Source organism: Dermacentor variabilis, chromosome 3, assembly GCF_050947875.1.
Source record: "Dermacentor variabilis isolate Ectoservices chromosome 3, ASM5094787v1, whole genome shotgun sequence".
In the NCBI taxonomy this organism is placed as follows: domain Eukaryota; kingdom Metazoa; phylum Arthropoda; class Arachnida; order Ixodida; family Ixodidae; genus Dermacentor; species Dermacentor variabilis.
The window spans coordinates 37,124,578-37,150,475 of NC_134570.1; the positions used below are offsets into that span (position 1 = coordinate 37,124,578).

Consider the following 25,898-nt stretch of genomic DNA (forward strand, 5'->3'; position numbering starts at 1 on the left):
TAGATAACGAACGCGATCTGCACAATCTGCAGGTGCGCCGACTCACATTTAACCCCCCGCGGTACACATCAATGGCTATGGCGTTGCGCTGCAGAGCTCCAGGTCGCGGGTTCGATCCCGACCGCGGCATTTCGAAGTGGGCGTAATGCAAAAAGAAAGAAAGGAAGATAAAAAAACAAGAAAGAAAACACTCGTGTATCGCGCAGCGTCAAAGAATCTCGGGTGGTCAAAATTAATCCGGAGTTTCCCACCTACGGGGTGCCTCATAATCAGATCTTCGCATTGTCGCGTGAAACACGATATCTTTTACTTCGATTTCGGATACAATGGGGGGGCAGAAGACGACAGAAACAGATGAAGAAAGCGTGAACGACTAACGTACATTTAAATGCAAGACGGCGAGAAGACAGACTCAGCCCCGGATTTCAACAGCACTACAGGAAACGGTTTGGGTGAAACAAGGCGAAAGAAGAAGGCAGAGCAATATATATATATATATATATATATATATACACAAACACGTACGGCCTCTCCTAAGGCGACCGATACACCGACCCTGCGTCCTCCGTTTCATTTCCTTCCGCTCGTCAGTTTTTTAAAAAAAAGTATAATAATAAACCTTGGAAGACACAAGCAGTGTACCAAGGGTAGCAGGATCCATTTTTCGCAGGCACCAGGAGGGGTTCCTCCTATGAGGTTCTTCCCCCTATGCGGTTCTTCCTCCTGTTCGCCATGCTTTTCTGTTTCCGAGTGAATGCACGGCCCGAGGGAATCTCAATTTTTTATTTGTCGCTTCCGTTTCAGCTTCCCTTCTGTTTTCGTTTCGTCTTTCGATTTCAGTCCCTCGAGTCGTTTCGTATTCGTGGTTCCTCCTCAACTTCCGTTCGGAAACGAGAAAAGAGAGAGGAGGGGGGGGGGGCGACGAGGAACACGAGAGAATGCGAAACTACTCGAAGAGACGAAATCGCCCGAATTCCTCGGAGAGTGAGAGAGAAAGGGGGGAAAATATTTATAAGAAGGGCTTACACGATGTACAAGAAGGGAGAGGACGCGACCGAACTCGAAATCGAGAGGACGGCGAGAAGAGAGACGAGTGAAACGGAAGACGAAGGAGGATACGGGCAATACCGGAGAATTTGGGCTGGAGCATTGCAAGCGGATGGGCGAACATAACCGCCGCCGACCGGCTTGCACCCAAGGGTTCATTGCCATGCGACACACCGCATGCTCGCGAAACGCAGATCTCTCTCGTCGGTAGCGTTTCTATCGTCCCAGTGCGACAAACTGAGCGCTATATACATACAGCTATACAGATGCAACCGTTTGCTCGCAGCATGCGGTATATTCTTCTATACGTGTACGTAGTACAGCAGGAGGGCACGTTCGCTAAACTCGTCCCGCCGGCACGTTTTTAGAAGCGAGAAACAAAGCGCGTTTCGTATACTGCTATTTACTCGCAGTATACACCTGAAAAACCGCATACGTAAACGGAGAGCCGTACAATGCGCGCAGGTCAAACGTTTCGAAAAGCGGGTTTTTGTCGATCGACGCAAAATGCTTTCGCCTTGAAATGCATGTATGCAAATTACGTGTCTATGCAGGTTAGAGTGTCGAAAGTTCGGGCCTCGAGGTAGACTAATGGAGTTCGTTGACAGAAAAAAAAAGAAAGGCAACCTGACTCGTGTATTTCACAACGGCGAGTACGCCGAGTATTGAACCGTTACTCCCACACTTTATTTTGCCCTTTACCTAGGCAAGCTACAAACGCGCTCATATCGACCCAACTGTTATAACTGCATCGAACGATGAAATGTACTGCAATAGCTAAAACAACCCGAGCACGGAGCAAGCCAATTGAACTAAGCCATTATATTCCGTCTCTTCTTCCGATCGTACAGGGGAGAACATAAGTGTCAGAGAAACTGCCTGCGATTTCGATGTTTGAATATCCCAAGAAAAGTAAGTAACACACACTTCCGTACGCTGGTCAGTGTTACGAGGAGAAAAACGCTAAAAGGAGCAGCGTTTATTAAATGTATACGGGTCGGACACGTATGCACCACACGTGTCGTTCGCCTGTGTGTTGCGGTTCCCCAATGCGCTTCTGACACTCCAGAACTCTGGATGGCGAGTACATGAGAGCTCTTTTCATTTACCAGGGCGTTGTAACTTATACGATACAGCAGCGACTCGCAGGCAACGTAGCCCTTGCACTTTTCACGAACACTGCACATCATCATTCGTGCCTTAAGAGACGACCGCAACGCAACACGCGCATCTATTAATTGTACATACGTGATCGACCGCTCAACATGGACGTCTCGATATACGAAACGTCTAAGCGCACAACTATCTCTCTCTCTCTTGCACAAGCACGCATACGTCGTTCACCCTCATGTCTCCTTCAATCCAAAAAGCTGAAAGTGCGGGAGAAAAAAAACAGGAGTGGGAAGGGAGGGAGAAGGAGACAGCTTGGAATAGGGTAAAGAAAGGTACGTCACATACTACCACACATCTCGGCCCGCCGAGTGCACAACGCGAGCGCGCCGCAGTGATTGGTAGGTCGACCGGGAATAGCGCGTCTCACCGCGGGAACAAAGCATCGCGCCCGTGGCCCGTCTCCTTGCATGCCTCGAGCACAAAACCTGGCGAGAAGGAAATAAAGAGGCGGCCAAAAAAAGGATCCGCCGCCGGTGGGGGCGAGGACGGCGGGTCCGAGGCGCGCGGCACCTACGGCGCCGAGCAGTGATGGATGGGAACACGCACGGGGTTCTTCCCCTAATTACGAGGCCGTTATACGGGGCAGGAAGAAGCGTCGCTCGATGCCCGCACATGATGACGATGCGGCCGCCAACTTCTCGCCGAGGGGCGACGGGCCCCGCCGCAGCGACTCTCTCTTCCTCCCGAAGACGTCGTATACAGCCCCGGCAACTCCACGGCCTCTGTACACGGCGTCCTACACACTATATGGCCAGCTTATGCGCCGAGAGCAAGACGCTATGCGCCATATACCGCGCTCATTCCTTCCCGAATGAAATACGAACGCGAGCCTGAGCGCCCTCGGAACGAAGACCTCTCTCTCTCTCTCTTCTCGTTTCGACCTGTCTCCGAAAAGATGCGGGGCGCAGAGGACAGCGAAGCGTCGAATGCGCACGACGTAAAGAAACAAGAAGCATTGTGACTCGTGCCACAGCTCCAAAAGGTATACCTGCCCCAGACAGCACCGAGCTATTTGCCGTGTGGCCCAAAAAGCACCGTGAGATTATACTTGAAATCAGCACCGAAAATGACGGCAACACAAGGAGAAGGCCACAGGGTGAGCGCTCGTCCTGTGTCCCTCCATTTTCATGGCTGATTTAACGTATATGCATCCACCCTGACTAAAGCCAACCTACGCCCTCAGTGCACCGTGAGAGCACAACTTAAAAGCTTCAAGGTCCATCATTCTGTACTTTTCAGCAGCTCAGTATACAACCCATTGAGGAAAGGTTGTATAGTGAACGCATACGGCACCTCTCATTAACGTGATCACTGTATCGCGTTGCAGGCAGTGCACTTCATCAAAATATTCAAGAACATCGCAACAACAGTAGCAAGCCGGAGTGAAACGTGAAAGAGTTTGACTGGAACTCTGACGTATTTTTAATAATTATTTTCAGGCTGCAGAAAGCCTGTGTGACACTGGTGTGATTCCTTCACACCAATGTCAGACGCTACGGAGTATTGAGGGTAAACAACGCTCCTCTACCGATTACACAATGATGTTGGACTGCACGACTTTCACGCGTGCTTACGCGCAATGAGTTTTCTCTACGTCGCCCTTTCAGGTTACACTCCAGCCTTGTCAGTATTTTATAGGATATCGAGACAAAATTATTTCACGGTGGTATGCTGGGAAAACTACCACGGCCGCCCCGGCTCTCATCGTTCTTTCTTTCTCCTTTCATTCACGCGAATTTACCAAGAGACGATCCGCAAGTGTGAACGGAGAGTACAGTGCTCGCATACGCTTGGACCAAGTGTTTGCACAAGACGCGTTGGGCTTTCCGCCCCCGGCCGACAGGAAAATAACGGGGCAATAACCTTGCTTACGCGCACAGTCCCGCCGCTGCGCACAGCGCTGACAGAATAATGCACGCGGCGGCCGAACCACATCATTCCTGCGCCGCGAGTTCCCACAAAGCACCGCCGAGGACCCTGCGAGGAGGATCGCCCTCAGCGCAGCTGCGTGCTGCGGGGAACCACGACAATCGGAAACGATTTTCGCAATTTTCCACGCCGAAACGTCGACGCCTTCCGGGCCAGCAGGGCGAGCTTGCTTCGCCGTTTTACGAGAAGGCGTGCGAGCGAGCGAGCAGGCAGGCACGCGATGCGAACGTTCAACGGTCGGTCGTAGATGTCAGGCACCGCGCTAGGCCGCTCTGCGAGCTCAACAATGCGCGCTCTTCCTTTAGCGGGTGACGACAGGATGACGGAGCCGTCGATCCTACGGTGTATTTCTTTTTACGCAACGCGGCCACGCCGTCGAGATTGACGGGTTTGCCTAACTTCACATCGCGATTTCGATTTAACGGTTCGACGCCACCCTGTATACGACGAATGCAGGTCGACTTGCCGTCAGCATAATACGAAGCAGTAAAGGGCCGTGAGGCGTTGCGGCACTACTTCATTACATCCCTTTTGCTTGTAGCCGGGTAATGCGACGCGCAACACAAGGCCACGCCACAGGGACTTAATGCCCCGGGCGGTTAAGCGAGTATGTTAGGCCCCGGCCCAATTACTGAGGCCCCCGGTGCGTAAAGGAGTTTCTCGGCGGTGCCTGTTTAGTAATCGCCGAGACAAACTTTAACGATCAACTGCGCCTAACACGCCTAAGATGCGATATACCTCTTAATCTACCGAGGTTAACCTTCATTAACTAGTTATAACGATTCTTAATTAAGAGCGCTTCCTACTCAATAGGAGATCCTCACTCTAGACCACATCGCTCGAAGCAGTCAAGTCTCGCGCACCTCAGACACAAGCACGAATCTCGTTCGGCCATTCAATCTCGTTTGATTGCGACGCCTTATACCCTCTCAGACGAGCGTAAATCGTTGGAGACGTGCTTCTGAAATACGGCCGTAAAAAGCGAGCGGTAACCGCCCACCAACCCCCAAACGCCCTTCACAAGTAGTCGTCTCACGTGCGGGGTGGTGTCTCGCGTTCCTATATAAGACGTCGAGTGAGAGCCGCGGCAGGAAAGTCATGCCTCCATCAGCGCGCCGTCGTAGTACGATGACGACGGTGATTGGAGCCCTTCGCTCAACGACCGATCACACGCGCGCTTGCGTCCAACGCCGTCACGGAAGCTTGACTCGTGTGCCTCGTGGCGTCCGCCCTGCTGATGTCTGTCATGCCGTCAGGCGAGATGAAAAGCCTTCGTAGATCCCCGCCTGGCGTGCGACCTGGAATGACGCGGAACTCTGCTCCGCACATGCGAAGGCCTTTTCTAAACGACCTGTATTGATGTTCCGTCCAGAACGGACGCGATCAGATTCATTATTCGTGTCGGTGACCTTTATCTCTAAACGCACGATCCGCGCGATACCTGACTTATCACCGTCGGGCCAGCACCCTTAATTTAAAAGTTTTTTTGCACAGAGCTCCACCGCTGGATACGGCACACTTGCATATGGCTCCAATACACCGGTCAGGAATACAAATTGCACGACCTCGGTGCTATAGAGTTGATAATATCTGCAAATGGAATAGTTGGGTTTTTAGGAAACAGCGGAGGTCGCGCTACGCAAATTAATAGGAAAGGAAGAGTCAAAAGAAGGACTTCGTTTAAGTTCGGCCCCTTTCCGGAGTTTTCGATCTACGCCTTATTAAGTACAATTGCACTATCGCAACATTCATCGTGCGTATATAGAAGAGCATTACATATGCCATCTTCTCCAAGCGCCTTCAGAAAGAACCGACATTTCATGCCAAATCACTTTCATAAGTTGCCCATATCACACATTTTCATCAACACTTCCGCGTTGCCGCCAGCGCTAATATGTGGCTAACATTAATCTTTCTTCATTATTTTTAAAATATTTTCTTTGGTCATCTCGCAACCTTAGAGGCGCGCCTCGTTCCACGGGGGCTCATTTAATAAGGAAATTATGTAATCAAATATTGAAAATTAATCTGCAGTGCTCCATTGTGTTCGGGCAGAATTCTGCAAGGGCGGTAATCAAAACAAATAAAGAAAAACGAGAGAGAGAGAGAGAGAGAGAGAGAGAGAGAGAGAGAGAGAGAGAGAGAGTTCAGTGGCGCAACGACGCGTCAGGACTGCACAGGGTTGCATGCACTGCACGTTTGAAAGCATTCATCCGTGCAAAACGGAGCAGCCTTTTCTCACAGCGGCTTCAACCTTGACACCACGTCGTCTAAACGCTGCGACAGAACGCCATGTAAATCTGCCGTGCTGCGATTTCGCAACGGACCGTCTCTGCGTGGCGCGCGTTCGCCCGTCGAACGCCTTCTCGGACAGCATTGCTCGGGCAGACAAAGGCCGAGCCGGCTCGTCCCTGACAGTGTTTGAACTTGTCTGCGAGCCCGCCAATAAAGAGTTCCGCCACCACTCCCGTTAACACGTAATACTACCTTCTCCAAAGCCTACTCGGGCACAAGGTATTTGTGCTTTCCGCAGTGTGCGCGTTTTCGTTCTTCAGTCAATAACAAGTTTCTTTTATTTTTATTTTTTACAGCGAGAACTTCTAGTACCAAACAGCGCAGAGCTCATAACTCGTGCCACAAATAAGAGCAACTGTTGAATATAAGGGTAAACGGCCGTGAATGGCTTAACCTACGGGTCATTATCGGACACAGTTTGCACACCGTGCTATTTTAACTGAATAAATAAGCTTATGCACGGGATGAAAAGCAAAATTTTGGACGTTATCTGCGTAAACTTGTGTGCACTTTACACGTTATCACAGAACTGTGCTTGGGGTTCGTTGCCCTGCCGCGTCTCACCAAGGCGACAAGAAGAAGACGTCGAAATCTGCGCTCTACACGAATCTCGCAGCCCCTCACCGAAGTGAAAATGAAAGAAAAAAATGCACTGCAGAGAAGACGACAACCAACGACACGCCAGAAGTCGAATAAATGCGCCCACCAACAATAACGGAAGCAGAGATAAGGGAAGGAAGGAAAGAAGAAGAGAAAAAAAAAAGAGCGCGGAACCAGGAAACGGAAGAGCGAAAGAGAGGCACACACACAGAGACACCTTAGCGCGCAAAGGTTAACGCGAAGAAGCAGCGAAAGCGCAAGAAAACCGTCGAGTCGCGGCACACACGCCATTTCAGCCAAGTCGTCGCTGTCGCGACGGCAGCGCGGAACCCGCCGGAGAGCGTTTAACAAACAAAACAGCCTCGCCTGGCGGTTGCGCCGCCGCTCGCACCCGCATGCCAATAGAGCACCGGGCCGCAGCAGGCAATCTCGTTACGCCGAGGTCAACCGAGATTTTTTTTCGCCAGAACAGCGGGGCGGGCGCGCAGGGACCGAGAACGTGGCAACGTTCACTGCGCATACAGCTCCGAACAACGACCCAGATAAGACCACGACGACGAAGTCGACGTCGTCGTCGATTCGCCGACGACGCCTCGTTCTCTCTCTCCGTCTCCCTTCCCCTCTTTCCTCAGCCACCCGCGTAGAACACTCCCGTTAACGAGCCGCGGGCGAAGCTGCATGAAGGCAAGAAAACGAAAAACGAACGCGATAGATAAACGAGAATACGAGAGAAAACTGAGCGAGGCGCAAGAAGAACACGGCTATGCTCGCGCGCTTTCTTCGCTTCGCCCCGCGTTTCGCGAAAGCATCGGCACAAACGGCTCCCGAAGCGTTATCGCGACGCGCGCTTCTCTCTTTTTTTTTTTTTTTTTTTTTTTTTTCTGTCGACGCGACGTGGACAGAATCTGTGACGGCGCGCCTACACCGTGAGCCCATGTATACGGCAGCGCACACAACGCAGATGTACCGCTATCCGCGTCTCCCGTATGGGCACGACGAGGGGGAAGGATGTTGGTGGGCGGGAAAAAAAAAAAAATAAGAGCAGGGCGCTGCTAACATGCGCCAGGATATGGACCTGAACCGAAAATCGAGCGTGGAGAATCGGCATCGAAGGAAAGAAAAAAAAAAAAAAAAGAAAGTTTCCAATCGCTTAGTCCCGCACAACGTCGTTGACACGTTCCGCATTTTCACGTTCCGGCACAGCACATACGCGCCCGTCGCAATATACTGCGACGACTTCGAACTGCGCGTCGTATAACGGAGAAGATAGCCATCTCGGGCAGCGGGCCAGAAGCGATTCGGGAAGCATACGCGCCTTTAGGCGTGCGGAAAAGCGTCAAGTTACAGGAGAGACTCGTATAAACGAGGAGGCAGCGCGATTTGTTCCAAACAAAACGGGTACAAATATGAAAAAGAAAGAGAAAAGAAAGGAGTGGCTGATTCGACGATGCGCCTGTAGTATACACGCATAGCATTTAGGCGCTGGGTCTCCCGCCACGCGGATTCTGTCCGATTATATACGCAGCCGCCGACTTGCGAAACATGCCTCGCCCGCGAGGGGATCGTTATCCGTAGCTCAGGCTACGCTCACAGATCGCCACCGCCTCTGTCCGTCTCCATGCTCGCTCGCTGCTGATTAGCGTCTTGTCCAAACGTTTACCCCCCTATTCGAGCGGCAGTTATGTCTCGATCAATCTTCGCACCACTTTCACTCGGACACGCAGGGATCGAAATGTGAATCGGGCCGGGTTTCGCAAACTGGTAATCCCATCGAAAAGCGAAGGAAGGCAAAACGAAGCGGTAATGGGATTAGAAACAGAACGCCGCTTAAGGACGCTGAGATAAGCAGAGGAGAAAATACGAGCAAGAGGACGTCGGGCGTGAAAGTGCTTCCTCCTCGTTTCGACGATCGGGAAAGAAAAAAAAATTAAGAAGAAGAAAACATCGGCAGAGGAAAACACGTTCTAGCATACGACTCAGGAGTGGAAGCGAGAACAGATATTGGGACGGGGAAACTGAATTCAGAACGCAAGCGAGCAAGCGGTATACGGGAACGCGCGTATATATCACTTTCGACAGGCGCGGTGGCGTACGCGGGCGGGACGTGGCTTGGAGCGGGAGTCACTAAACAAAATTCGGGAGCCGACGCAACACACACACGTACGCGCAACCTCGCACGGCACTGCTGCAGTAAGCCCAACAAGAGGCACAGCGCTCCGCGTCTCCCTCCGCGATGCATTATCAAGGCGCTGCTGGAGCCAAGAGAAACTAGAGGAGCGAATCTGGAGCGCGATAACTCGATTCGGTCTGCCTCCGCACGAGCCGCGTGCGCATCCGTTTCGCCTTCCACGCCCTGCAGGCGGCGCTTCGTTCGACACCTTCGAGAGCGTATCCCAGCGCGATACTCGCATACGACTCGATCCACGCGCACAGACCCAGCCGGCCGTGCGAAGCAGGACGACGGGGAACCATCGAACCACGTGCGAACCATCTTTCTCCACACGGAAAGAGTCGCCAGAACACTTTATAGAGCCGATACAGCGGAAGAGGAAATACACACGCAGGCTACATCGCCGACGGCAAATGGAAGTTGGGACTGTAATTTTTGATTAAGAGGCGGTCATGGGGCTTCAACGGGAGGACTCCGCTATTCGACGTACACTTTCCTGCTAGCTGCGAGTACTTGGCGCTACTCTTAGAAAACTCCCACACGGCGTTTCAGTGGGTTACCGTGGCTCACTTTCTGGGACAAAAGTTTCTATTCCGAATGTCGTGCGTGGCCTGGATATCGCCGCGTTATGCGTTCACGGACAGGATGCAAATGGTTTGGCAGACGTGGTGCGTCACGAGTATCCTATGTGAGCAACCTTAAGCAGTTCCTGAAATCACAACGATGTACACCGCGGTTCACTGCAGGCTTAGATTGCCAGGATAAACGGATTAGCAACTACCACCGCTACCACAAGACCAGAAAGGAAAAAGATTAAAGGAGCTATCAAGGCCCAAATCACATGTCTATGCAGGAAAAAAGAGAAATGAAAGTAGCAAAGAATAACACAACGAAGGCGTTCACGTCAGAAAAGCAACAAAACCACTGTCACGCTTCGCTATGACGGGGGAGCAGCGTCGGGGATGAAAAAGAAGCGGCGACTCGCTCGTTATGAATGTTCCGGTACAAATTAGCTCTCGATGTAAATATAATCGCAGGCGCTGGCGGTCGTTACGACGACAAAGCGCCGAGCGCGGCGGCTATGTGTACATACATAACGGACGGCGACGAATACGTAGGCAAAAAGGGGTTGTACAGTCCCTCCCGCACGCACCCCTTCCTCCGTTCAATTGCACCCCCTCCCTTCATCCCCCCTCCCCCCAATCTGATGTCCCTCCTGCCGTACCGCCACCCCTCGTAACACCATACAGCGCGTACATACAGGCCATTCCCCTGGGTTTTTATACCTTGCGTCGGTTAAAAATGTGCAGTATTGCGGACACTACGACGGGCGTAAGTCGCTAATAATGACGCCCGGATTCGCACTGATTCCTACGCGTGATGTTATATGATCGAGTGTCCGTACGAAAGGATACAATCGCTCCTAAGCTGGGCGCTGGCAGTTCGTGACACCCAACGTGATGAATCCGGCGATAAAAGCCGTGTTCAAAACGCTCTTTTTCGCATCTTAAAACACGACCCTCGGACCTGTGGCGTTCAGAAAATGCCAGGATGGCGAACTGGAACGCGCTCACAATGCTATAGTGCAAGAAATGACGCGGGCACGAAAAACGAACGTGTGCCGCTTATCACCTTCCTTTCCTCGATATATTCGAGCTCTGAAACATCATAGGCGTGGTAACCATGTGCGTTCATGATTGGCCAGATCAAAGGTCCTTTTATTTTTAATTACGGATGTTTCATTTATCCTAACGTTTAAGCGCTGCGAAGAAATATGGTCACTTCGTTGGTGCCAATCGTCGCCTGCTCTATGCTGCACGCTTTTACCGACACAAGGCACGTAATAGCCGGCAGCACATATAAAGCACGTACGTGCAGCATATACTACAACACACCACACCCGAGGCGGGCGTCGAGAAAGAGAAGCAAAGCAAATGGAGGAATCATCTCCGTAGGAAGACAATAAAACACTTGGTGGGGAAGAACAGGAGAGGGCGTAGAAGAAAAGGAAAGAAAGGAAGGACAAAGCCTGGCCGACTTCCCTCTCTTTTCCGGCTGCTGGAGCCTGGGCAACGAACGCGCCGGCCAAGCGGGCCCGCTCACTGCAGCGTGGATTAATCGGCCGGGCAGCGACGCGTTGCCTCGATCGATACAGGGGAGGAAGGGGCCGAGGAAAAACGGGGATGACGCAGCGAGGAGGAAGCGGGAGGGAGGGAAGAAAAGGTTCTGCAGCGAGCCCCCAGGGAACAGGAAAGCGGGATTGGGGCAGGGAAAGGGAAATGGGGGTTGAAGGGACGGCCGAAGAAGCCGTGGCCGGGAGCAGAAGGCAACGGAGCGAAAGCGGAGAAGTGTATGGCAGCGACCAGTCGAGCACAAAACGGCGACGCTTGGTACAGGCTCTGTTAATACCGTCCCCGTTTATCGGAGATACAAGTTAGGTCACTAAGAGAGAGGGAAAGAGGTTGGAGCGGTCTTCAGATTCGAAACGGACGCGTTCACGGTTGGCTTTGCGTGGCGCGAAAGGTCGGTTAACCATCATGAGTGGAGTCAGATTTGGACGCGTCCAGAAACTGCCCGCAAGTCGGTGCCCTGCTCGTTGCCTTTTGAAAACCATATTTGGTTTTCCTATAGCAAGAAATTTCATCGACGGATTGCGCATGAGTCTGCATTCAAAGATATTTAGACGGTATATAATATGCGGATAATTAGCGCAGCAATAGTTGCAGATGGCGCCTAGCTGCAGAAATAGTTTGCGAATGTTCTACAAAGATGAAGTTCAAAAGATTTACAAGTCGACTAATTGTCGCAATACATGGACGCATACGAAACAGTTGAAAAGGGTACTGGCCTCTTTGCTAGCCAAAATTGGATTGAATGGTATTTGTGGAGGTGCCTAGCAATTGGTGCGATAAAAATGACCGCAGTCAAGACTAAAGGTCCTCAAAAGAGAAATGTTACGTATATATAGGGTGTCTGCCTGTCTGTCGCATTCGGACATGTTTTGATATACGTCCAATGCAAAGCCTCACGTAACCGATGACACACAGGCTAGAACCATAGTACAAAAGTAAGTATAGATGATACTGAAAGAGTGAGAGAGACAAATGATGCGTGCACAGTAAGTTCGTAAATTCAAATCAGTGTTAAAGTCTTCTCAGTGAGTAAGGGCCAAAGAAGAGTATCCAAGACGCCACCAATTGTGAGGTGATTCACACCCGACATGTTCATACGTAACCAATAGCTTTTCCCTCAGATATATTGCTCCCCAGAACGCTTTCAAGCGGGAAATGTGTGCTATGCAACTACGGTCTTTTGAAAGGAATTCGAAGGCGGGTGGCGTTCCCTTCGTGCCAGGGTGCGCGGCAGTGAAACACACTTTGTCGACGCGGTTTTCATATGTGTGGGCGGGCTGCGGGTTACGGCTCTGGCCGTGGCCGGCCGCGCTCGAGACGATGTCGGTGAACAAACAGATCCGAACCGGACGCGCCGCCACCGTCAACACAAACAAGACGATCGCGGCTCGGAAGAAGCGCACAATACCAGGACGTGCACTGTACTTCCCGGTACAATACCCACACGGAAAGGAAGGCCGAGCAGAGCCGCGCGTGCGCATCAGGTGAGCCCCGCGAGGCGAGGACAAGGGGAACAAGCTAGGCGTGACCTGAACGGGCCACGACTGGCCGCAGGATGGGCCAGCGGCGGCGAGAGCAACAAGGTGAACCCAGCAGGCTCGGCCGCCCTTGTTCGTCCAGCTTCGCATCCAAGCAGCAGCAGCACGTGCAGCAAGGGACGAGCAAGTGGCGCAGGAAACAGCCGCCGCCACGAGCATAGAGAGAGGAAGACGAAGAAGAGCACGAAAAAAAAGAAAAGAAGAAGAAGAGAGGCGAGCGCTCGCCAAAAACAACATCCACACCCCACCGCAGCACACACGCACACACATATACGGTCGGAAAAGACGTCCATATCGATAACGCGAGAGTCGATACGAAATTACTATAATCAGCCACGGCCGGCGAAATCTGCGCCCGTTCAATGATGAACCAGTCGACGGGCAGCGCTACGGCGGCACCGCCACGGCCGGCTCGTTCTTCCGTCGTTGCAGCCGGTCTCGTGTAGTACGTACGGCGGCCGTCCGGCTGGGCAAGGCCTCGGCCGAGGACCGCCAGACGAGGGCGAGGAGGCGCAGGAGACGGAACGCCAGAGCTGCCGTGAGAGGGCGAGACTGTTTGGAATGCAGTTCGCAGGGAGCCACCAAGCCGCCCTCCCTTCATCGCAACAAGACGGCAGTGCTGCAGTGTGTGGCGTGTGTGCGTTGTATTACGCGAGGCGCAGCACCACAAGCGCCGCCGGCATGAGAGGAGCGAGCCCTCGGCGGCGGACGTTAATTGCGCTGACCATTGTTAGTTTTCGGCCCGAGACGCCCCTCCTGCGGGCGTCCTCGCGCGCAGCGCCATTTATAACGTCTTGGAGGAGGCCTCGCTCCTTCCTTCATCCCCGCCGCCGCGCTCCCACAGGCGTCCCCCGAGCGAGCGGCGCGTCGCCCGAGAGGACGCGGCCACACGCACTCGGGCAGACGCCGAAAAGACGAGACGCCGAGGGGCGGACATGGGAAGAAGGCCCGGCTAGTCCCTTCAAGAAGCTTGCTATCGCAAGCAAAGCACAGCGATCGGCAGAGTGCGCAGCGGAATAAACGAGCCCGACCGAAGCGGCGAGTCTTGCTACATATCCACACCGCACAGTCATCTTCAAACGGGGAGTTAGACAGCAAACAGAAAGCGAGCGAGAAAGAGAATGAAGGAATGCAGGGGGTTCAGCTAGACTGCAGTCCTGTTTGCTAACCTATACACGTGGTTGAAGGGATGGGAGTATAAAAGGATGACAGAGAGATCCCACGGAGACTAGTAGGAAAAACGAGCCGCACCCCGAAGTCAACGACGATAACGTAGACTGGCTAATCGCAGAAAGCGCTTTCCGAGCTGATAAACGGTTCTCAACGTCTGTGGTTCCGAAGCAACGAATCGGTACCTGTTATACCAGTGCCCATGATATAGTGCACCTTCTAGTCATTACAGTAAGACAATCATTCAGCACACTGATCTCGACTTTGAAAATTTAGGGCACTGAAAAGCATCTTATGAACAAGATGCATACGAATGCTGAAGGCCTTCGTGAGTACTCCTTTACACTTCGGTCTAATGGTCAGTCACTGTTCCCCGGCACCGTAGCCTTCATAAGTATGCCCGTAAACGAGAATTTAGCCTATAGGTGGCCGCAAGCTAAAATAAATGTCGGCACATGAAGAGTGGGTATGACAACCTCACTACAATACTTCATTCGCAGTTGAAAGTGTCACTGCTGCTTTATTAGGCTAACTACGTATAGTCGATGTCACTGCTGCTTTATTAGGCTAACTACGTATAGTCGACTTTCTGGGCGGGAATGTGAAATTTTCCGCAGTGCTGACACGCGTTCAACGACCCATGTCTTCTTCTTTAGTTCATTTAGTTGATGTACTCATTGCTCAAGCAAATTTTCGTCTACCTTGTATTTACTCTCACAAGGTCCAGTAATGCACTTTCTCTGCCAGCAATGACTATTTCACAAGTGTTTCTATATCTGCAGGTTACGCAACCTAAATTTCCATTCGCCAAACACCGGAACACCGCGAGCCCTTTCGTAGTTTCCATTCTAGCACTCCGTGCAAACGACTACAGGCAGCCATGCAATACACCGTATACAACAAACATTCTCCCCCTTTCATTCCCATAACGTCAACAAACCATGCGCGGTCGAGCTTCGCGTCAACAGAAGCTTTCTCCGGAACAGCGGAAAGAAGGCGATGCTAGCTGAAGACAAGTCAGCTCGGGCATGTCCCCGTTTGCTGCGCGGGAGGCATTTCGTCTCTCAGTATCGTCATCACGGCCCCCCAAGAAAACTACGGGGAAGAACACGGAAACCAGAACGGAGCAAGGTGGATGACGAAGAAGGCAAAAACGACTCCGAGAAAGGGGGGCTCCGCGCACGGAAGAGAGTCGTGTAAACAAACCAAAACCGCCGGCAAAGCGAAGCGCGCGCCGCTCGTAGCAAAAGGAAACTCCCCGAAGCGGCGGAGATGAGGATGCCAAGACAATGTGCCGCCGAGCCGAGAAGACGAAAGCCAGAGTATACGCGCGAGTGTGGCGCTGACTATACGTTCAGTCGACGTGCATACAGAGAGGCCCGAAGAGAGAAACGAGCGAAGGAACAAGAACGCCTTTTTTAGACGTCCAACAACCTCCTTCGGCTTTCCACCGAGAGCGAAAGATCGGGAGAGGAAAAGATAGAGAGAGGTGGCGTTGCATTCAAACGGCGGCGGGCTTGCCGATCGCGGGCAGAAAGCAACATTGGGGCGCGCGCGCGCGCGCGCTTCGGTTGCGAAAGCGGAGCGCGCCGCTCTCTTCGTCGTCGGGCAGCAGCTTACAGCGGATAGGAAGTGAGCGAGAGAAAGCAATGGAGAGAGAAAAAAAGAACAAGAAAAACAAAGCGTTCCAGACGCACGAACCGACTTCGAATCCCGCCCATCGAAACTAAATCACTCAAAGTCGCCCTCCCATCACCACTTATCACCCGGCGCGAAGGGGTAAACACGGACGCCCGCTCGGGTCCACCAGGCAGAACTCCCCCTCTCTCCTTCTGGGTGAGGGAAGAAGAAAAGAAAGAAAAAGGGGGGTTCCGTCCTCTCTCCAAAGGAAGAGAAGCACGGACCCTCACTTGCTCGCACAGAGAGAACAGGGCGCCAGTGAGTGAGTGACCTCTCGGGCGGCCGCTGGGGCACCGCCGAGCTGCTGCCGCAGTTATGCTCCATGTTGGCACAGACAGATTTCTTCGGCTCCTCGGTGCCTACCAATCACGAGCACTCTGGAAGTGAAAGAAGCTATAGGCAGGGGATAACGCGAAGCCGGCGGCGGCGACGCGACGTTCGTTGGCACTGGCGGCATTCCTCCTGCGACGACGACTGATAACAGCGGCGAAGTAAAGGAGAGCGCGCACACACACACGCACGCACGCACGAGCCTTCACAACTAAATCATAAGCCACCAGCCGACTGACGCCGATGGTGCGCGGCCTAAGACGGGCTGCCCAGACAGCGAGATGGAATCCAGCGCCGCGCGCGTGTTGGCCCTGTGCTTTTCCGCAGTGCTGCAGCGGTTGCGACTATCGGAAGGCGAGCACACTGTGCCTAAGCCGAACGCTAAGTAAAAGGACGACTCTCTTAAATAATAACAGGAGAAAAGAAGTCGACAAGGAGAGAGAGAGAGAGAGGAACTTGCAGCTATCGCGAGCTATCCCCAGTTCTCGAAAACGCTCCGACCGTGTATGCACTTTTCCCCCTCCTTTGCGGTAGTCGAATGCGTGGATCAGAAAAACAAGCGGTCCTTTCGTGAAGAGATAACTCACCGACAGGAGCGGCGACAGCTATAGCCTCGCATTACCTGACGGTTTGGTGTATTAGAAAAAGTAAGCAAGAAGAAAGAAAGGGCGACGTGGGGGGAGGGGAATGCTGCTTACAAGAGAGCCCAGGAACCTACACTACATATAGTGCATCGCCAACTGCCATCTCTGTGGGAACATTTCCAGCTAGGAATTGGCGTCGGCTGGCTTTTTCCTACGCAAGCGCACATGAATCTGCACAGGAAAGTGCCGAAAAGCCAAGTCGCGATTTCAAGCGTGTTCTGGGGGGGGGGGGGGGGGGGTCGAACAGTTTCATTCACACAGGGGATCGATATCCTTCTAAGAAGAAGCAGCTCCAGGATAATTATGGGAGAAAAAAAATTGTTTCGGCTGCATCCTAATGTTTCTATACGCTTTATTTCTTAACTAGTAGATGTATGATCAATGTTATTTGCGCACCACTTGGAATGAGGACTGGGGAACGACAGGCACGAGCTCGAACTGCGTCAGTGTGGCTTCATTGGGACTATCACAAAATGAACTTAGCTATCTTAACGGAGCCGGATTTTGCGAAAGCAGAGCGATATATGTGTAGGCCATCGACATGTCTGTCTTGGGTATCACAAACACTATTGAGAAATTATCTTGATATTGCCAATGCACGTGTGCAAGTCTGCATTGTTGATTTCGCATGCGTATTTTATTATGTATTTCATGTTACGTCACATTCATATATGTACATAAGCCACTTGACTTCCTACGATGAAAACCAGTTGAAAGTTTGCGCTTGTGTCCGTCGTTCCCCAGTTCTCGTTCCAAGTAGTGCGCAAATAAGAGTAATTATCAACTGTAACCAACTAGCCCAAACCAGTACCCTTTTAGTATATGTAGCTACAACGTCATAGAGACAGTCAAGAAGCTCCGGAGTGCATGGAGGTGCAAAGTGTAAGTTACTCATTGTCCAATCCTTGGTTGAGCAAACATAACATAGTACCGTACAGTACGGGTCCTTCGGTTTCAGGCAAAACCGGGTAATTACCGATTTTCGCATCCCGAATGAAGCTTCTGAAAATTGGGTTAATCACGATTTCTCCACGTAGTGTGCCCTTTTGATAAAGGGTACTAATAAATGCAGGTGTTGCAAAACCAATGAACGCTGCTCATCTTTTTTTTGAGCAAGCTTGAGCAACTCAAGCGAAAACCGGCATATATAAGTGTATGACATATCCAGCGCCCACTGGCTCGAGCGAACGAAACTTTGTTGCTTTTTCTTGTAGTCGCATTTACATGAATACGGCAATGACGCATTGCCGCGCATTTCCCATACGCTGCATACAACTGTTTTATTATTATTTAGTCGCACCAAATTAAAGAAAATGCCTGTGGAAGATCACGCAATTTCGACCCTTGATGAAATTCCTCGATGAGGGGGACGTTTAAACGGACGTTTCTTTTTAATTAGCGTAGCGACGACATTGCTTTGAAGAAAAGTGGCTCATTCGTCTAGATGGTACTTTATCAATTTTGTTGCAAGAGCGTATATTGGGAACCAGTAAAACAGGACAATAAGCAAGGACGACAGGCCCGACCGGTGTATAGGGTGGTCACAGAAATGCTCCCAATGCATGTGATAATGTGTCATCAAGGGCTTTTATGATATAGAAAAAAACACCACATCTCCTGCGAAGCGTGCCCGTGTCCCCTGCTTTTGGTACTTTTTTTTTTTCCTTTGTTAAAAAATGCTGAGAACCAAGTAAGGAAGAGGTCGCCATGCCCGTCTCTATTTGACGTTCTTGTTAATGTGGTTCCTTTTAAACGCATTAATAATACGCCTGACAACCAGGGTATACAGAGATTATTTCGTCGCAATGATTTCTGAGCACCTATCTTTTTCACATGTTCTAGTGAGTCATTTTGCGTGCTTAAATAAAACATTCGGGTCCAAAAGAAGAATATTCCGGAACTTTGGGCTACCAGAAAACAAAAACCCCAGACTTCTCCCGACCTCTCTGCTATAAGAACGCCAGATTTTTATCCGCAATAATATATATATATATATAGAATGCCCGAGAACGAAGGACCCTACGTAGAAAAAAAAAACTAAGTGGTACCAAGCTATTGCGATATAGTCAAGAATGTCAACTGTCACGGCCAACGCGAGAAATTGCACCGAAATTTAGGCAATGTTGTCAAAAATCCAGGATATAAAGGAAAATTAAGACGTTATTTCTCGCTAGTCTGTTGCATAAGAATCTTGTGGGAGCCTTCAACATGCTCACACACAGGCGCCTTCACATTGCGATGCCTCTGTGGGAACAAGAATGGCGCGATGCTACAACGAACGGTACGAAGGAAGCGGCAACCTAGGCCCTAGTTACGACATGCCATTTTGCCTCTGCAAGCAAGCCTTGGAGGTTATGACAGACTGTGCAACGGCCTAGCGAGAGCAAACTGAAAGTTTGTACTACCGGCGGTGTGAATGTGCTCAATGAGACGGGAGCGAAAAGACATCGCCCACGTCTTCTAATATGCAAATCAATTCTGGGGGAAACCCGCAAGGGTGGAAGAAGTTTTTATGAAAAAGTGTCATCCGACATTGGAGAGCAGCACGAAGCTACTAACCGCCCATGCTGGTTTCTTAGAAAAATAAAGCGACGCTTGGCTGTCGAAGAAAACTTCCCCCTGGCCCTGGGATGGAAATAGGGGCCAACGCCTTTTCGGGGCGGCAGTTCTACCCCCCTGGACTAACTATGAAGCCATAAGTAACGGGGATGAAAGAACAAAACGCACGGTCTTATCAAGCATAAACGCCACGGTGCAAAGCTTCATTCAGCTTAAGCCGCACGCATTTTTGATGCGCTCCCGAACAGCTGAGGTCGCTGTGCTCTTAGCACAGAAGGCACACGTATGCATATTATATTGCTTTCGGTGCCTGCAAGGGCGGTCTTGGTTTTTAACTTTCTGCCACCATGTCCCAGCTGTTCGCGCGTAAGATTTCGAAAGCGTTTGCCCTGGAAGCAGCCAAATATAGCCGGCTTAGCGCAAATTCGTCTCCAACGGGACATGCAAAATTTGTTTGAATTATCGAGCGTTCCAATTCAGTTATCCGCTCAACGTTCTTGGTCGCGCTTTCGTACTAGCGGTGGATCGATGCCGATGGGATCAACCTATACCGGATCAACGGGCGCCACACGTTTGTTATTGTGGCGCAGCACGTAGGGAAATAAAGGAAAGACTATAGTAAGAGCAGAAGTGTTCTCAACTTCGCAGGGCGCCCGCTGACGGAACGTACTTTTTATGCGAGTCAATGCGTAGAAAAGGAGAATGTCCGTCAATCTCGCGTCTTACATTTCTTTCTTTTTTTTTTTTGGAGCGACCCACCATCCGATTCAAATCACAATTCCATTATAAAGAAAACGTTAGGCATATTTATCTCAATAAGTATACAGACAGCGACATTGAAACCAGGTTGGGGGAAGGTTACCTAGCTTCCAAATATGAGACATTCCAGTTATTTACATTACTGAAAGCAATAAGAACAATATTTCAAAGGGACTAATTACTTACATGACAAACGGGCATCATGTTTTCTATGAAGAAAGAACACATTGAGAAAATAACATAGCGCACACAGCTAAATTAACGGGCGTAAAGGCGGCGCAGAAGCATTCCACTAAATGAGACCGCAATGGATGAATGTGCTGGATTATGAAGACTCGATATTTCAATCTAGGTGTCTTACATTCTAGCTAAAGGTTAAAAGAAAGAAAGAAAATAAATTCGCGGGTCAAGTAACACAAGAAAGGTACTGGAGTCTCTACGAACGTAATCGTGTGCAAAAACTCCACTGCTGGGAGTTACGCGGCGTCTGCTACAGAATTTGGGGCCACCCCTACCAGCACGTACGGAATGACGTACGTTACGCTTGCGTGGAAGGATTGTATGAGAATGCCCTTTGAAACGGGGTGGTAGCTGGTGGTCTCTTCAAGCTCACCATTCTTACGTCCTAGTGCTACCATGATGACGATATTGCGTGAATTCCCCTTTAGAACGCGCACGCGCCACCACGCACCAATGTGACGCAATCTACCTTTGCGCGCAACTTTAAGGTACATGTTTCAACGTACTTCCACTACTTGATTTCAGCATCTTGCGCTGAACGCTAAATACTTCCGTGCCATCTGTCGGTGGTTACAGGCTACAAGGGCGAGCAGTAGTTTTACTCCCGAGTGTTTTCACATCGCGTACCTTGACGTGGGTAACACTGTACAATTTGGCGTAGCTAAGAATATTTGGCGGCGTAATCAAACGTGAGGATGCACACTGCGCAGGGTGCCTATTAATGCAGATATGCCTACGGCTATAATGGAGTTACGACTATGCAAGTTCCCAGATATATCGGTGAGCGTGGACAGCGGGGCCTGCGGTTTGCGAGATGACGATCTCCGCCTGTTTCTTCCTGCGAAAATATCTCGCTCCACATCTTTTCGCGGTCCTTGGGGCCTGAGACGAGGCAAAGCACTCGGGCGATAAATGGTGCGTTCGAATCGCCCTGGTGGCACGCATTTCCTCGTAACACGTCTTCCTGACGCCGCTTCGTACGAAAGGCGCCGGGTTGCGCCCACTTCTACGTTATCCTCGATGATTTAAGCTCCAATGCCTTTTCTGCGTTTCCATCTAGACCATTCGTGAGCATGCAAAATGAAAGATGAAACTTCGACTCACCTTAACCTTTCAGTACGATTCACACCATCGTTGCCGAAAAAAAAAATCACTGCGTTCATGAGAGATCACCTCTCAATTTTCTCCCCGAAAATCCGGTGGTGGCACGGATAGACGAACAGCGGTTGATTCAGTGACGGGACCACAATCCGAAGGCCGTCGTCGATGTCCAACAAACGTCGAAGAAACACACAATCGCAGATGCTTTTTTTTTCCCGGTGGATGAGCAGAACCAAAATCACCAAGCACAACAACCGGTGTGGCGGCGGTGCAGCGTCGATGTCTTGCGTGGGTCCGAGATCGTGCGGGAAAGCCCACCGCAAAGGGGCGCACCGACGACCAGTCGACAATGCTTGCTTGCCGTTTGTACCGCACCATCACAAAACACAGCCCGACCGGAGAAACGCGACGCACAGCTTTTTTGGGGAGGCGCGCGTATGCTTTCCTTTATAACGAATCGACTGTACCTCAAAACCGCACGTGTTTCGGTTTAATTAACTACAGCAGCTGCTATCGTGACAACTAATTACGCATTCCCGAAAACGGAGGATATTGTTCGAATAAAATTTAGCTCTTTATCAGTATTTTGTTTTCACCCGTGAAACGACTTGCAATGAGAGTAATAAGTAATCTTTTATTATTATAACACATTGGCAACCCGCTTTACACTTTCAAGCATATTCGGACAAGTTTAGACGCGCAGTTGACACTCAAGCGATTGAATGGCGACGAAGCCTACGGACACTTCGTGCACTACATCGCATACGCGACTTCCACTCGTTTTGTGACTGCGCACCAGATCCACAGAGCCAGCGACGGCAGGTAACACCAGTTTCGCGCACCGGACACGGAATCGAAGGTCCGGCATGCGAGACGCTGAGCGTTACGCGAGAACAAGCGGCACCCCACAAACAGGCAACGGCATCGCACAGAACGAACCGCTGGGAAAACAAAACAACAAGCCGGCGAGCTCGCGAGAACCAGCGGCGAAGTTCCCAAACCGGCTGCCGGCAGGGCCGCGAGGGCACCGTCGGTCGCCGAACAACCACCACGCCGGACTTGTATACTACCACGCCGCGTCCGCCCCGCGTACAGCGAAGGAGCACGAGCGTGCGCCGCGTTTCTCCGGTCAAGCATCATCGGCTTCCCCGTTCCGCGCGCAGGAAAAACAAAGCACCTCCGTCTGCCCGAGACGTACGGTTGAAGCCCGAAGAGCGTCCTCCAAAGATCCAGGGGTGGGAAGGGACGACAAACCAACGCGGCATGGCGTTCCTTACCTTGGTTTCCTTCGCAGCGCACCAGAACCGGCAACACCACAGCCAAATAGCAGACAAATTTCCAACGCTCCCTCCGATCCGACGCCATGACTGCATCTGACAGCTCGGGAGGGCAGGCGAACACGGCTCGCGCGGAAACCGGAGCGAAAGACCGCCCCTTTCGCCGGCTTACGTCACTTCCGGTCACGCTCTCCATTGGCTCGGCCGTAGAAATAGAGAGAGAGAGCGCATTTCCTGAGAGGAGGAAAGAGAAGGCGCGCGAAAAGAATAAGACGGCGAAAAAGAAACCCGGAGAGCCCGGAGTGTGTTCGCCGCGTTGAAAAATCGCGGCCGATTTTGTGGGGGCTGTTGGGAACCAGCGGGGAGGCTAGCCGGGCTCCCTAGGCAGATCGGCGCAGATAGACGGACGGCGGCAAACGGGCCCGCGGAGGCATTCGCGAGGAGAGGCGAACTCCGGAGAAAACGCGCGCGGACCCTTCCCTCGGCCCGTTCGTTGTTTATGGAGGGACGTCAAATTTGGAGACCCGAGAGGCCCTCCTCGAGCCAGGAACAGGTTATCGTAGTGGGACGGCGCACACGAAATGGAGACGGCTCATAAGCAAACATTTCGGATATTTCATTTGTTTTGTACAGACACAGGTTTGTTTCGTACAGCAGGTTGCCGCATTAGTACAGCAGATTCAACAAGAGCCGGTTTCTTGTGGTCGCTAAAGGAATGCTTTATGATGCCTGTTGCACAGTTTTCCCGATTGACGAGAAAAACTATCTTTTAGCTGATCCCTAACTGGCTTTCTGGGGGCAACAACAGCAAGTAGCCGCCGTGGTAGATCGGCAGCTGTGTCATTGCTGTTGAGCACAGAACCGCGGGTTCGACTGCGTCAAGCTGTGGCCGCATTCTAACTGAGGGACACGTAAGAATGCACGTGCGCCAAGGACATGTCCTCCTATTGGTGAAAGTTACATTCATTGTCTACACTAGTTGACGTGGTTTTACTATCCACACTAGGTTATAACATAAGGTCGCGCCATTTATCAGCAAAGCAAGGGCAGCGTCTGGTAGCTTGCTTTAGAATGTCGACAGGTTTATAGCTTGCCGGTTCGGCATCCAAATATAATACATGTGAGAGTGAATTGAGTTCTCTTTCTTCCTTTTTCTAGTTGTAACTGAGCAAGACACAACGATCTACAGAGGTCTCCGAACTACGGCCCACCGAGGCTTCCGATTACGTCGAGCCCACCTCACCCAGGCCCGTTTAGCCCCCCCCCCCTCCCCCCCTCCGAGAGCCTCCACTGTTCATCTTTGCCTGGAAGTCGGTCTTTTCCCCAAAACTTTGCGTTACGGCGCTTCTCACTGGGAGCCGGCTTCGCTGCAATTACAACATCACGCCACCTGGTCTAAAAGAGCGCCGACGAATCAGGAGTCTGATGTGACCATCGCGCGAGGAGCGCGCGGCGCTCTGATTGGCCCATCCTGACCACCACTGGCCCCGATCGCCCGAAGTCCTACCACTAGCTAGAGCTCCTCGTCAGAGCGGTAACAGCGCTGTAATTCTGGAAGCACCTTCGCATCCTCATACGGTGAAAGATTGCGATGAACGGTGAACGACTGCGTGCGTGCGTGCGTGCGTGCAGGCGTGCGTGTGTGTGTGTGTGTGTGTGTGTGAGAGAGAGAGAAATTGCCAGAATAATAAAGATGTATACGTTTGAGCGCGCATACGGCAAACACTCCTATCCCAACTCATAAATAGCAGGAAGCCATATTACAGTTGAAAAGAAAAGTGTGCATTCATTGCGTTCTACCGGTACCAATCTAAAGGACAGAGACTTGGAAATTGACAAAGAAGCAGAAGTGTGCGAATATTCGAAGCTTTCGAATCGAGAAGTCAATACTCGTCAACACCGCTATTTATTTAACAGTTTTCGAATATTTCAAATCGCCAACTCTGCATCTATATGAACGTAAAATTGGAGCAGAAGTACTGTAAATTTCATCCCTGCATGCGGCCGTACTAGATGTACCACCTGAAAAGTTACGCCGTTGAACAGGCTGGTTACGTCGCTCAGAGAGCTGGAGCGGCTGAACCGCGATAATACATGCGTTCTCCGAACAGTCCCGTGTATTCGAACAAGCGGCTTACTTTTACCTAATTCTCCATTTGTGGTTTTAATATACACCACATCATAACGTGCAGCGCGATGACAGAAACTTGCCCATGTTGCGAATGCTACATGATATGAACATTCTTTCACGTTCACGGTGAAAACGGTCGTTCGTTATTCGGAAACTCTTCGATTCGTCTTCGAAAATTTATATTCGCACGCCCGTACAGAAGTTCGAGAATTTGAAGCCACAGCAATGGGCGACGAAATGTGAAATTATAGGCGTAAACTTGAATAGACGTGCAGTATGACAGGGGAGTGGATTAGTGAGTACAGGGATGTAGCAGATATTCAGTAGTGAAAATAAGAGGAAGAAATGTACTTGGGCCGATTGCAGCAGATATCAGATAGATGCCATGAATAGATCCCTTGCAAGGGAAGAGAGACGCAGACGAGTACGCCATAAGATTAGAATTAGGTGTGATGAGATTAGAATATTTGAAGGCATATAGAATGGAGTCAGCTTACGCGATACACTGGTAACTGGAAATCGCTTGGACAGGCGTTCGTCCTGCAGTGGGCATAAATTACGACTGTGGTAATGATCATAGCGATGATAAAAATGGCAGCGAAAAAGACTATCAATAAAATTTAGGCTGCGTGTAAAGCTCATAACTACGGAAATAACGCTAATAAATAATAATGAGCTAAGTCGGGTGACCATAGTAACGCTGCTAGAAAAAACATCGCGCTCGCACTATTAATGCAACGCTCTTTATACGTCGCGTTTACTTGCAGCCACATAATCTACGCAGGAAAAACAGTAAAATACACTTTTTTGAAACTAGTGTTTACTTCCTTCCTACTTCACGACAAGGGAGACGCATACCCTAGTCGCGAAACAAGGAAAACGAACAAAACACAGGATTCCAGATCGACAAAGAGATGAAACCTGACAGATAAGAAGAAAGTGACAAATTTTTGACAGCGTTGAAAAAAAAAGAAAAAGCACTGAACTCACTCGCGTGGTTTAAGGCCCGAGATTGCCATCGCAGTGAGTTGGTCTGGACTGGAGGTTTTCTCGTGTATGTAGTCTGGCTTACAGGTGCAAAGAAGAGACAAAAGTTGCCCGGAAAGTTTTGAGGGCCTGAAGC

At 50.9% G+C, this 25,898-nt stretch overlaps 1 protein-coding gene across 1 annotated transcript in view; it reads right to left on the reverse strand.

Moving 5' to 3' along the window:
* Eph (Eph receptor tyrosine kinase) overlaps nt 1-22,732 on the reverse strand; it is a 273,768-nt gene extending 251,036 nt beyond the window's left edge. Inside the window, exon 1 of the mRNA XM_075684779.1 lies at nt 22,645-22,732. Within this exon, the coding sequence (XP_075540894.1) occupies nt 22,645-22,732 (88 nt within the window). The remainder of the gene's footprint in view (nt 1-22,644) is intronic.
* Between the last annotated feature and the right edge of the window lie 3,166 nt (nt 22,733-25,898).